General features: G+C 40.4%; 1 protein-coding gene across 1 annotated transcript in view; it reads right to left on the bottom strand.

The window, feature by feature from the left end:
- Positions 1 to 13,230, bottom strand: part of Pde11a (phosphodiesterase 11A) — a 350,018-nt gene extending 336,788 nt beyond the window's left edge. The window contains exon 1 of the mRNA XM_090342568.1: positions 12,162 to 13,230. Within this exon, the coding sequence (XP_090198694.1) occupies positions 12,162 to 13,058 (897 nt within the window). The 5' untranslated portion in view covers positions 13,059 to 13,230. The remainder of the gene's footprint in view (positions 1 to 12,161) is intronic.
- Positions 13,231 to 13,663: the final 433 nt, after the last annotated feature.

Raw genomic sequence — 13,663 nt, 5'->3', positions numbered from 1 at the left:
CACAATTTATTTAGTTTACAAGTGCTTGATCCAAATACTGCATTAAAAAATACTTAGGTACCGAAATCTGAGAGTCACAGTTCAAAGCCAACCCAGGCAGGAAAGGTTGTAAGACTCTTATCCCCAATAAACTACTCAGAAAAGGCCGAGTGGTACTGTGACTCAAAGTGGTAGAGTACTAGCCTTGAGCAAAAGAAGCTCAGGGACAGTACCCAGGCAGAAACAAAAGCAAAAACAAACAGGTGCCAACCTCTGGTGCTCATGCCTGGAATCCTAGCTAGTCAGGAGGCTAAGATCTGAGGATCATGGTTTGATGCCAGCTAGAACAGGAAAGTGGATGAGACCCTGATTTCCAATAAACTATTCAGAAAAAGCCAGAAGTAAGGCTGCGGCTCAAGTGGTAGAGTGGTAGCCTTGAGCATAAAAAAGATCAAGAACAGCGCCTGGACTGAGTTCAACCACAACCAGCAAAGCAAAACAAAAACTTAAGTACCACACCTGCCTGATAACTTATACAGGACTGTACACATTCATGTACGAACAGTCAGACTGAAGGAGGACACTCTTAGGGGAGAAACCTTCTCAACATTTAAAATACTATTTATTAGAAAGACTTCAGGAAACCTGTATTATTTTTTGTTGTTGGTATTGGTGATGGTGGTGGTGGTGTCTGTTTTTGTTTTGGGTTTTTTTTTTTGTCTTATTTGGGGGTGGAGAGGAGCAAAGACAAGGTACAGAAATAGAAGAATGAACAAATGCAGTCATGAACTCAGTATACACTACATGGAAAATAAACTGTGGACAAGGATAAGAAGAAGGAATGGGGGGAAAGCAAAGGAAGGGGTGACACAGTCCAAGAATTGTCTTACTACTGACTTATGAAATGGAAATTCCTCCTATAATACCTTAACATAATAATAAAATTACATTGTAAAAAAGACTTAGGGGTTAGGATGTAGCTCCATGGCAAAATACTTTCCTAGCAACTGCAATTTCCTGGGTTCTATCCCCAGTATAAAAGACAAAAAATTATAGTCAATGTGAGGCTAGGTGGACTTCTAAGTGGAGATCATCCTGCCTCATTCTCCCTAGTTTGGAAATTCTAGTAGTGTACAAGATGCCAAGCTTATTCTGCTAATTTTTATTGAATATAGAATCTGTCCCACACCACTCCTGTTGTCACACAGTCTTTCTACCCAGTTTATTAAAGTTATGCTTTTGGTCACTGTAAGTTTTATATTGTGCTAGACTTCTGAAACCTCCTGTCTGACACCCTTAAATAAAATTGAGGAGACATGAGTTTAAAAAATATTGCAGTTAAAGTACACTAAAAGTGACCAATCCAGATGTTTCATAGGGGAATTTGATAGCACAGAATCCTTAGAGGTATTTTTGGAATTATTTATTTTACTAGAAAAAATAAATATATTTATCAATTATACATGCCTATGCTAATTAAATGAAAATACATGTTCTGATCAGTAAATTCTCACCTCTTAATGTTCATTTAACATTTATTTTTACTTTACATTTTAAAATAACTATTTTTCCAATATATCATCTTGTGACTATCGCTGTTACATTGATTCCACCCTTTGTTCTTTGTCTCATCATCTTGTTTTTCCTCTTCCCTTCCCTAATCGAATAAACAAATAAACATATTTGTTGGAAATGAACTTTACAATTGGGAGGGGATGGGGGAAGGAAAATGAGAGAAAAACATGAGAAGGGGTAAACTATGTTCGAGAAGTAATACACTCAGTTCCTTATGAATGTAACTGTGACCCTTCTATTTATCATCATGACAATAAAATTAAAACAAAAAACTATGTTTGCATATAAGGTATCATGTATATGTGATACTATATTAGAATATATTCAGAATTTGCTTTAATCAAATATGGTAAGACATGCAGATCTAGAAATGATTATCATAAAAGTAGAAGTTTCTGCTCACATATCCCGGAAACAGTAAGTATAGACACCAGAGGACGTAGGGGAAAAGATCTGAGTAAGTTGGTTGGCAGAAGGGACAAATTCAGAGTGTATCTAGAGCCTTTACTGGGGTTCTCAGTGGAAGGAATGGTGGAGGCAGGGAAAATATACTACATATGCTTAGGACTGGTTAGTTTGAATAATCTCAGTGGACTCTGGGCCATAAGAATAATCTCTAGTTATCTAGTATCTGACCCTGGGGGGAAGTGATTTCGATATGGAATGTTCCTCAAAAGCTCATGTTATAGCCAGGTGCTGGTGGCTAATAACTATAATCTTAGTTACTCAGGAGGCTGAGATCTAAGGATCATGGTTCAAAGGTAGCCATGGCAAGAAAGTCAGTGAGATTCCTATCTCCAATTAATCACTGGAAAATTAGTGGCTCAACATGGTAGTGTACTAGCCTTAAGTGAAAAAAATGCAGAGAAGGTGCGCAGGCTCTGAGTTCGAGCTCCACAATTGACAAAAAAAAAGTAACAATGAAAAGGACATTAGATGAAGACTTAGTTCTCATTACAGCCAAAGTCAGAACTGGGATCTTGAAAAATGAATGGATTATGAAGTCATTCAAAGGGCATTCCTTTAAAGAGTATGCTTTCTGATTGCCATGAGACAAGCAGCTTCCTCTATTGTATTTTCAAAGTGATTATGGACTGAAACTTTTTTTGTGACATCTCTCTTGTGATATGTTTGGCCCAGGTTATAGCCTATGGAGTTCCTCTGAGGATAAAAAAATGTCGAGAAAAAATAAAAATTACCTGGAAAGAATAAAGCAGTCAAATATCACTATGGCATTTCTGAACTCAGGTTCAGCAGGGTTAGATTACCATGCTCTATGATACTCAGTGTTAATTTCAAATCTGACTATTCCTCCCTGACATGTCTCTGCACACATCCCTTGTGAACAAACTGATCAACGGTGCTTGAGCATCCACATTTCATGCTTCTCGTGAACATGCCACCACCTTCCACTGTCTTGTTATGGGCAATAAGCTGATTCCTGAGAACTTCTGCATCAGGTGTCTTTTCTTCCCTTGGCCTCCAATAACTGGCATTGGTAAGAGATGGAGAGTGTGAGGATAATAATTGTTCCTTGACTCCCATTCTTCCAGATGATAATTGTCCAGTACCTGAGTTCTTCTCTTCTAGGCCACATGTCTAGCTGGGCACCCCTTCCCACAATGACTATCACCATATCTTTATGTTCTGGTAGTTGCCTTCTTCCATTCAGATCTGAGTATGGCAGTTTGGAAGGTGAGAAGAATGAGACTTAGTAACTTGTCCAATTATTGGTGATAAATAAGCAAAAAACGGGAACTAGACAGCATTTACTTGGATATTTGAAAAGAGTTGTGAACCCAATCATCTTTAAAGCTTGAAAGTGTGTGTGTGTGTGTGTGTGTGTGTGTGTTTCTGCACTTTGAACTAAGAGCCTTGCACTTGTTAGGCAGGCACGCAAGCTATGCCCATAGCTTTTGTTTTATTCTTAGACATGTTCTCCTTTTTTTGTCAGAGATGGCCTGGAACCTCAATCCTAAAAATCTCAGTTTCTTGAATTGTTAAAATTACAGACAAGAGCCAGTATGCCCAGCTTAATACTTCGAAGGTTTTAAAAGACCTTTGTGGAATACAGAGCTTGTAATCAATAAACTTGAAAGTTCTGCATTCTTGAAAAACTAAATGACTATAATGTTTGTTAATATAATCTACCATATCAGTAAAGATTTGTCAAGAAAAATGTCTAACAGTTTATAGACATTATACTTGGAGAGAAGGATACTTTATCTTCAAGAAATTGTGCTGCATGAATAAGATAATCTTGAGAAAACTAGAAAATTCAACTTGTGAGGATAACCATTTCCTCACTAGAAGTTGGCAGTGCAATTTTGCTAGTTGTTAGTAACTGGTAGGGGTTTGTCTCCTCTCTTTGTGAGATAATCTCCATGTTTAGTGATAGGACAATTTTTTTAACTCAAAAAAAAAACCAAGCAAAGGAAGGAAGTTAGGAGTACAGCAATTAATTAGGAGACTTGATTAATGTAGACAAGCCATTTTGATAATTTACCAGCTACCTGGGCTTTGTGAGCCCTTCCTTAAGAAGCTTGAAAAAAGGTGTGCTCTGTAGATGAACTTGCTTATCTTACTTTCAATTGGCTGGAGTTTCCTCTTAGAGGCATAAGAACCAACCAACATAAAGTATTTATATGTGGTAATTCTTCAACTGAATAGAAAAACCTTGCATTAACCCTATATAATCCACTGCAGATTGCATATAAAGTAAGGAAATAATGTAACAATCTAGAACTCAGAGTGTTGCATGCAAGAGATTACTTGAGACAAGTACCCTAAGAGGTTTAATACTAAAAAAAAATAGAGTAATGATATACTATAAAATTCAGAAACTCCAAGAGGGGGATCACATCTGATTAGAAATGGATGGGTATTAGCAAGAGTTTTGTAAAGATCAGCTTCGAAGGGTGAAATGATTTAGACTGGCAGAGAAAAAGACACAGCAAAGGAGTGTGAATGTCCATGTAATTAGTGGTCAGGAGCAGCTGCTCCAGAATAGGCAGGAAGGTTATCAGATCTTATTTGCCAGCTGAAATACCATTAATAAGTCACTTAATTCCTACAAGCTTCAGTCTCTCCTTCTATGAGCATGTTGAGAGATCTGAAAGAGAAAATGCTTGCTAATGAGAGTTGCTCCAATGCTTTCCCAGCTCATAGTTAGTAGTTCTATGAATGGAGTTATTACCAATCAACAGCTTCACTTTATCTTCTGTCATTTTTAATGTACTTCATAAGTCCTTCATTTTTTGTTCAAGTGAAAAAAAATTTTATCTGACATTTGCAACAGCTTAAGGTTATGAAAGGAAACACAACTTATGATTGATATACAAAACTACTGCACTGTTGAAATCTATCAATGAATAAGGAAGCCCTGAAATCAAATAAATTATGCATTTTAGTACTAGGAAACCTTTACTATTATAAGCTCCAAGATAAACAAATAAATGTAGCCTCAAGGTCTATAAAGAACCGAAGTTTCTCCTAAAATATTAGAAACACATCCCAACTCTCTTACGCTTAAACTGCCTTTTTATGATGCAAATTCCACTTCCTAAAAGAACATGGTCACCTTTTGAAATACTACCTTTAAAATATGTGACTAAAGTAGAAGAAGTATAGCTCAAGCATCTTGTTGACTTTCCCATAAAACAACTTAAAATTATTTCCAAGGAAAGCACCATATGACTTTTCAGTACTATATTAAACACAAAACACTAGCTTCCAAATTAAGCCCCCCTTGCAAATAAACAGGTGACCCAAACCTCAAGAGCCAAAATAAATTGGTCAGATTTGTAAACATTTTATTTATGAGTTGGAGAAAAATTAAGTTCCTCTTATATTAAGACCCTATAATTCTCGGGATCTGTAGTTTTCTGTGATCTGTCCTTATGTGCAAAGCCATGAATATAATTTGTCATTGTGTTTATCATGATCATGTGTCTATCAGGAAAAGGAGGCTGAAAGAGCAAATGTTTCCTGCTGCAAGCACAAAATCAATTCTGGTTCTAGGCTAGTGAACTTGTTTATGGGCTTAGAGAATTTTTTTAAACACCATGTGCAAAGCTGAAATAAGATTTCACACAATTCCTTTACAACACTAATGTTGGAGCAGAGTGAACTCTACCTTATAAAGGAAATCTCAGCAACTCGACAGGACTGCAGATAATATCTGCCAGCACTGCCTTATCAAAAATAGAAACACTTTCATCATTGAATTTTCTAGATACCAAAAATTAATTCCTTCTTATGCTAACACTTCAAATGTTATTACAGAAATTCTTTTAAAGTGAAATTCAATGAAAATGAAACTGATACATTACAGCAATCATTTACATCTAATGAGTACAGTCATATGTACATTGTATTCTTAAATGTACCAATGTGTGATTTTCTGTTTTATTTTCTATCTCCTCTGAAAGACAAGCAATCAGCTGTCCCTTCTTATATTCTAAGAAGGCAGAGTAGGATTTGAATGAGCAAAGATGGAGAAAAAGTAGTTCTGACAGAAAGAATGCAAAATACAGAAATAGAAAAGCACTATCCAAGCACTGAAAATGGCACATAATTTAATTGGGATGGAGCTGAGGCCATGTGAAAGACTGCAATAGACATTGGGCTGGAATAAAATTTAACCTCTCTACTTTAGACTCAGTATGACTCAGAATCAGGGCCAGTTTTATAAGCACATGACCAGTGGAGTTGCAGTAGGAGTGGGGAAGCTGCTTGAGGATTAACACTGCCCTGTGTGCTATTTGTACTAATTTTGACTTCAAATCTGTATTTTGCAAGTGAAGTCTAATGTGACCATGAAGAATGAACACAGAGCTTCTAGTCCTCACTTTTCAACAGTCTCTCCATTCATTTCACTGCTTGCTCAGGATGGATTCTTGGCTACTTCCCTACTCCCTGATGTCCCCAGCCCCATCCAGCCTCTGCCCTCTCCCCTTTCCCTGTGACCAGAAACTGCAGCTTGGTCAAATCAATGAGTGGAGAGGCCCCTGTGCAATCTGCCACTGCCTTTTGTTTCAGGGTAGGGATTGCAGGAGGGCACTGAGAGGGTCTGGAATATGCCCCATCTCATCTCAGGGTGGAGCAAGGCTGCCATCAGCACCACTCAGAGCTGGCAGCAGGGACATCTTGTCCACCACCAATTCAGGTATCACACATTTCTCAACCTGGAAATTGCAGTCCCTCAGGATTCTCTGCCTGGAACTTGGCTATGATTTGGAGGGCAGACTCTTAGAAAAGAATGACTGACTTCTCCACTCTCCACTAGACCCCTGGTATATAATATTCACTGAGCTCCATAAATTACATAACTAGAATTACATAGAATTTTCCCATCCATCCAGCTCATCTCCCTGCTTTATGATAAAAGTATTGTCCCCATATCTCCTATGATTGGAATCTCTGAATGATCACCAGCCCCCATTTCTCCTACCCCAAATCCATGTTGCAGGCATTTCCCATCTATTTTCTGCTACCTACTCTTATTGTTCCTGCTTTAGGTCAGTTGTTCATTATGGCGCCACCAAACCATCACAATAGACTTCTAAGTATTTTCACAGCTTGAGCCTTTCTAAGTACTGAAGGTCCTTCTGTCTTTTGCCGTAATTTTTTTCATATATGTTTATTGTAATTAATAGAAGGGTTACATTATATTCATCAGATAGAAGGTATATTACTTCACAAATATTGATACCCTTTCTCATGTCTTGGTCCCCACTTCCCCTCCTCCACCCCCCATCTTGTTTTCCCCCCTTCCCTATCCTATTTCAAACAACCAAATAAACATATATACAATATATCAGATAACAAGGTAAAATACTGTAACAATATGAGATAACCAAGGGACAGTAAAAGATATGAGAGATAACATAGTACATTAAGAGCAACACTCACTCATTACATGGCTTTTGTTTCTATATCCTGGAGGTCCGTTCATTTAGTGTCATTCTATATGGCCTTATGTATCTAGGTTTTGTTCTATTGTAAATCTCTGCTAGGAGAGCCCAAGGTTTCTATTGATTGTGACAAATGAGGGAAACCATTGAGCCTATGTTCCTTTGAGTCTGGCTTACTTCACTTAATATGATCTTTTCTAAGTCTTTCCATTTCCTAACAAATGGGGCGATGTCATTCTTTCTGACAGCAGCATAGAATTCCATTGTGTATAAATACCACATCTTGTTAATCCACTCATCGGCTGAGGGACATCTGGGTTGGTTCCATATCTTTGCTATGGTAAGTAGTGCTGCAATGAACATTGTTGTGCTAGTGGATTTAGTATGTCCTTGTTTCTGGATGATTGGGTAAATGCCAAGTAGTGAAATTGCTTTGTCATAGGGGAGCTCTATGTTTAGTCTTTTGAGGCACTGCCATACTGCTTTCCCATAGTGGTTGAACGAGTTGGCACTCCCACCAACAGTGTAGTAGTGATCCCTCCTGGCCAAAGACCCTCCAGCATCTGTTGTTATTAGATTTCTTGATCATGGCCATTCTAACAGGAGTGAGGTGAAATCTTAGAATGGTTTTGATTTGCATTTCTTTTATCTTTTGCCCTCATTTTATATTCAGGCGTGTGTGGATGACATTTTTGACCAAAATATCCAATGCCCCTATACATACTTAGAATTTGCTCATCTCTTGCCTATCTGCTTTGAAGTCATATGCCAATACTTGGGTCCCTATTTCTTACATCAACACCATCTCCAGTTGAACAACATTTTTTTTTTTTTACAAATTGAATGGTACCGCCTCCATTAAGTTCTCCATCATACTGAGTTATATGGAGACTCCATACTACTATTCAGCTTTCCTGTTGCAGTACAGCTTAGTGTTAGTTGTCTGTGCAAAGATAAAGGCACCTGACTGCAAGCCCTTGGAGGACCAGAGGCATATCTTCTCACCCTTGTACATCCAGGAGCTCCCTACTCAGGGCCATGCATATAATGGGCTCTCAGAGCCTATCTGTTAGATCCAATGAATAAATGAATCTGTTGTGTAAACAGACCAGAGCATCTGAAAGCGTAGCACACCTGGAACTCTTCTGCGTCATCCCTTTCCTCCTCTCAGTTCACCTAACAAAACCCCCTGCTGCTTTTCTGATTCAAACACATCAAACACCTGTATCATCACTATCAACATTAACACAAATTCATGTCACACTTTTTATTAATGTTTAAAGTGATACATTCTGAATGCTCAGAGTAATCTCAAAGAGAACACCTGTTACTTGAGTGCTCTTCTTTTCAACCTCTTGAGGGCAATTTATTCATTACTATATTAAAGCGGGCTGTTTAATAACTTATAACTGTCAGGGGAAAAGGCAAATTGCAGTCACAATGATCATGTTGTATACCTGAAATGAATTTATGTTTCCACTTGTAATTCTTTACTTTTCTCCTCATTTCAAATCTGGGTTTTTTTTAAGCACTAATTAAGAAAAGCAATACAAAATAATGAAATAAAGAGAAGTGGTTTGTTGTTGTTGTTGTTTTGTTGCTGCCAAACTTTGACACAGCTCTAACATTTCATTCAGCATTTTCCCTTGAACTTCAGAATGTCATGCTTGTCATCATATTTCTCTAATGGTCTTCAATGCCTTTCTCTTGTGCATATTATGAGCCTCCCCAAAGATAATATAATTAATATAATAATTAAATTGTAAAACTTTGTGGTCTCCAAGAGATGAATCTGAGCAAAAAATATTTTCTAAAATCACCAGTGAGGGGGTAAACTGGGAGTGAGGAAAGGGGTAATATTGTCCAAAAATAAATATACTTTTAAAGGTCATATTGAATGAATTACTAAGAGAAAAATGTATAACCTTTGATAGGTTAGGATATGACACAGTGTTACCAACCACAGTTTGGAGAATCTTAAATAAAGAATGGAAGAAAAGTTGTTTCTATATTCTGAGAAAGTAAATTTAGTTTTAAAGCACTTGATTTGAGGGTGGAACATATCTCAGAAGAAGGATAGACTAAATTTATACCACAGGCCCAGAAAAGGGGGAAAAATAATAAAAAATAATAAAGAGTGTTACCATTTCTTAAGTAATTGCAATGTCCTGGGAACTGTTTTTAGAAACTTTAAGGCAGCATGTCATTATTATTCCCATTTTTTTGAATGGGAAAATGAGATTCTTGGAATTAAGAAATTCTCCCTGTGCAACACTAATAATAATAATAATGTGCCTAAGGGAAAAAATGGTTTTATCAAAGAAAAGTAAAGCTAAGGTAAGCACACCATATTAAATACATAGAGTAGAAGCCAATGGTAGAAGAAAAAAAAATCTTTCTCACCAGATAGAAATGAAAGTAAGACGAACAAAGATCCTAAGCTTCCAATCCATGTAGTCCCTTTCTAATGTCTGCCTTTTCCCAATCTTCGACTATCCACTCTTATGGTAGCCATCGTTAAAACCCTAGGGAAAGTGGGAGGACTGGAGGAAATCCTATCTTCCAAATTCTAAAAAGCAACTTGGTTTTACACTATGTCTACACAATAAGGGCAGAGTCCACAGTAACCACAGCTGCTGGAAACCAGGTTCCTTTTGCCTGTGGTATCATCCACAGCCTCGATTCCAGGCAGTATGAAGACAAATTAACTGCTGAGGAGGGCAAGAATCACGCTCCTGAAGAAAGGGCAGGATGGTTATCTCATATTGTTACAGTATTTCACTTCATTATCTGATATATTGGATATATGTGTATTTGGTTATTTGAAATTGGATAGGAAAGGGGGGAAAACAAGATGAGGGTGGGGGTAGGGGGGAGGGAAATGGGGACCAAGACATGAGAAAGGGTATCAATGTATGTGAAGTAATGCACCTTCCATCTGGCGAATGTAATGTAACCCTTCTATTAATTACAATAAAAATATATGGAAAAAAAGAAATGGCAGGATATGAACCATACTAAATAAAAGTTAGGAGCCAAATAGAACACAGCATGATCAAGGCTATAAAAATAAAAGGAAAGCAGTTGGGGAAAAATAAGAACAGTAAAGACAATAAAAAGAAAAGAGTGCAGTTCCAAGTTGTAACAAGGATCATACAACTTGCAAAAGATTTTTGTAGCCTGGGTAAAATAAGAATGTGGGAATAGGAAAGAATTTCTGACTTTTTATTTACATAATCTTTACCAATTATTAAAGATTTTCATTTCTTCCTCTAACTTTCTAGGACCACAGAGAAATAGCCACTTGTTGAAAATCATTCATTGGTTGCTGTTTATAAACCTATTGAAGTCTTCAACAAGGATATATTAAATACCGCAGCTAAGTAATAACAAAAGGCTAAAAATTGTATTTTTGAGGACATTCTTTAATATTAAAGGGTGATATTGACAGACTTCTCAAATAAAAGACTTGTTTTTCTTACCAACCAGCCGATATTTTGTGTAAAATTGTAAACTTGCAGATGAAACAAAATTTTAGTAAATGTCCTTCCCACTTTTTGCTATTTTGATCAATTGCAACCAAACTCCAGAGAAACATATATGTCTATGAGACAACATGGAAGTAATATCATCAAATGAGTATAAAACTTTCATTGCAATGGATAAGAAATTTAATAGAAGTGACATCACAAGTACTGAATAAATACTCAGGAAATTAAGTCTGACTGAATATCAGATCCATCCAACATCCTGTATCAGGTTCAAATCCCTGTGAAAACAAAAGGACTAGAAAAGCCAGGCAATAACATGGTAGGCTTCCCTTTCCACTTCAAACCAAATATTTACCCTGCTAATTGCACTGGGGACTGTTTAAAAAAAAGGTCAGTATTTTTTGGTACAGTTCACAAATGAAAACCCTCCTTACTCCATTCTGTTAAAATCTGACTGCACATAATTTCATGCCCAAGCCTCTGTCTACCTAGTCTCTGTCTTTGTCCATCTTCTCTAAATTCAGCAAAGAAGCAAATTAAAAGAGATGCTAGAGCTGGGATGTAGCTCAGTGCCAAAGCCCTTGTCTAACAAACCCAATGTCCTGGGTTCCATCCCCAGTGCCAAAAATGAAAAGAAAAAAATACAGTTAAAAGAGATGCTAAGAAGGTATGAATGGGTTAGAGGCCCATCCTCTCCCTGACTTTCCTCCTGTCTTTCTCTTCCTTGATACCTTGGAACTCATCCACATTTAAGGTAGAGAAAGAGATAAGGAAGTAGCTAGGAACTTCACTCTCTTTCCAACTTTCAGCTAGAGAGTAGAAAAGCATTACGGCTCCCCCAAACATCAGAGAGAAAAAATGACCACTTTTTACAGACTAACACTGGAATGCTGGACCAACAGTTCACAAATGCATTCTCTATTCTTCTTACAAATCTTAATGGAGAAACAAGTGGCAGGATGGAGGGATGATATGTGAAATTCTCATAAACCATTGTGTGTTGGGGTGAGTGGGGAAAAACATAACATCATGGACTAGGTGACATTCTACCTAGTCTAAAGTCAAGAAGAAATTTGTATCATCTTGAAAGGGAATTGTAGAGAAGTCGAAATTAAAGCAGTCTTGAATGCCAATGGGTAAGAAAAGGCCTGGCTCCCCTGTCCTGGAGGCTTGGGGAGGGAGGGACAGTGCAAAATCCTACCTGGTAAGCATCTGGAATGTTGATGGTTTCTCCATGCTCCCCGACATAGCCAATAATGCCTTTGCCCCAGGGGACCTGCACCTCATCTGAGTTCTCCGTGCTACTGCAAGGCAGCAGAGGGGTTCCTGCATGCACATCGAAGAACTTGGAGACCAAACTCTTCTTGCCAGCAGCTGCCCCTTCCACCAGGAAGAGAGAGCAACGGTCGGCGTCCACCATGAGACAGACAAAGATGAGGATCTTGTAGCTTAAGCTGGTGAGGTCAAGGTCATTGGAGATATCCTTGACCAGTTCCAGGAAGAACTCACGCTCGTTGTGCTTTTTGAGGTGACACTTGTAGTCGATGGCCGTGGGAGGGTACTGAGGCAGATTCACCCTGGATTCCAGCAGGGCACTGAGGATGTGGGCTGTGGTGGGGGGCAGGGAGCTGGCCTTCCGGAGAAGGGCCCTCCGCCGCACGCTGCTCAGGGGCTCCTGGGCCCTGGAGGTCACCTGTTCATCGTAGGTCCTGTTCACGTGGATGGCCTTGGAGCGGGCGAAACTCTTCCTCAGTTCTTTCTGGGAGGCTCTGCGCTGCAGGTTCCCGTCGCCCCGGCCACCACTGGCCCACCCGGGATTCAGGGGAACCCCAGCACAGTCACCACCACCACCACCGGGAAGGGGCTGGCTGTGGCCGGAGCCCTGCGGTCCAGCGCGGCAGCCCGCGCTATGAGCCAAGCTGCCCGAGGCAGCCAGCGCCGGCCTGGGGCCTGAAGCCCCTGGCCCCTGGCTGTGCCTCTGCAGCCACTTCTCCACCACCTCCTGCTTCCCCTTCCGCATCAAGTAATCTTCAAACAACTCTGGGTGCCTGTCCAGGAAAGTTTCCACCTCCCCGAAGTCCAGGCGGGAGGCTGCCATGGTCCTGGGTCTCCACTCGGACCTGATCTGACGTTTACCTGCCCCGCAGGCCTCTAGCAGTTCCTGCACATGTTTCCAAGCTCGGTGCCACCTCTCTGCCAGCCGGAGGTTGTTGCCAGTAGTGGAATGAATGCCAGCCGGGAGCTGCCCTGGCCTTCTGGGGCTCCTTGTGGCTGGCACCAACCCCACCCTCCTCCTCGTCCCGCTTCTCCCGCCGGGTGCGCACAGGTGCCGGGCCGGAGCTGCTGCCGTTCCCTGCCCTGGCTCCACGCTCCACTCGGGCTGCCGCGCCGCCGCCGCTCTGCCGCCGCTGGAAGCCGCTGAGTGCGAGGCGGGTAGGGCAGGACACGCCCCTGCGAGAGCCACCGGCCCGGAGGAGGGAGAGGCGGGGGGGGGGGGGGGGGGGAAGGCGCGCGCACCGGACTGGCGCGAGTCCCCCGCCCAGGGTGCCGGGCGGCTCCTGGGAGAGTCTCCCGGGCGGCAGCTGGGGAACGCGGCCCACTGCTCATCGGAACGGAGCTGGGAAACGCACCTTGATTCTGCCCCCTCCTTCCTTCCTCACCTCCTCACACTCCCCCAGCTCCGGCCCCAGATCCACCGGGGTT

This window comes from Megascapheus bottae, chromosome 12, assembly GCF_031878675.1.
Source record: "Megascapheus bottae isolate mThoBot1 chromosome 12, mThoBot2.hap1, whole genome shotgun sequence".
Lineage (NCBI taxonomy): Eukaryota > Metazoa > Chordata > Mammalia > Rodentia > Geomyidae > Megascapheus > Megascapheus bottae.
The sequence above is the reverse complement of the archived record's forward strand: the minus strand, read 5'-3'. Positions and strand labels throughout refer to the sequence as shown.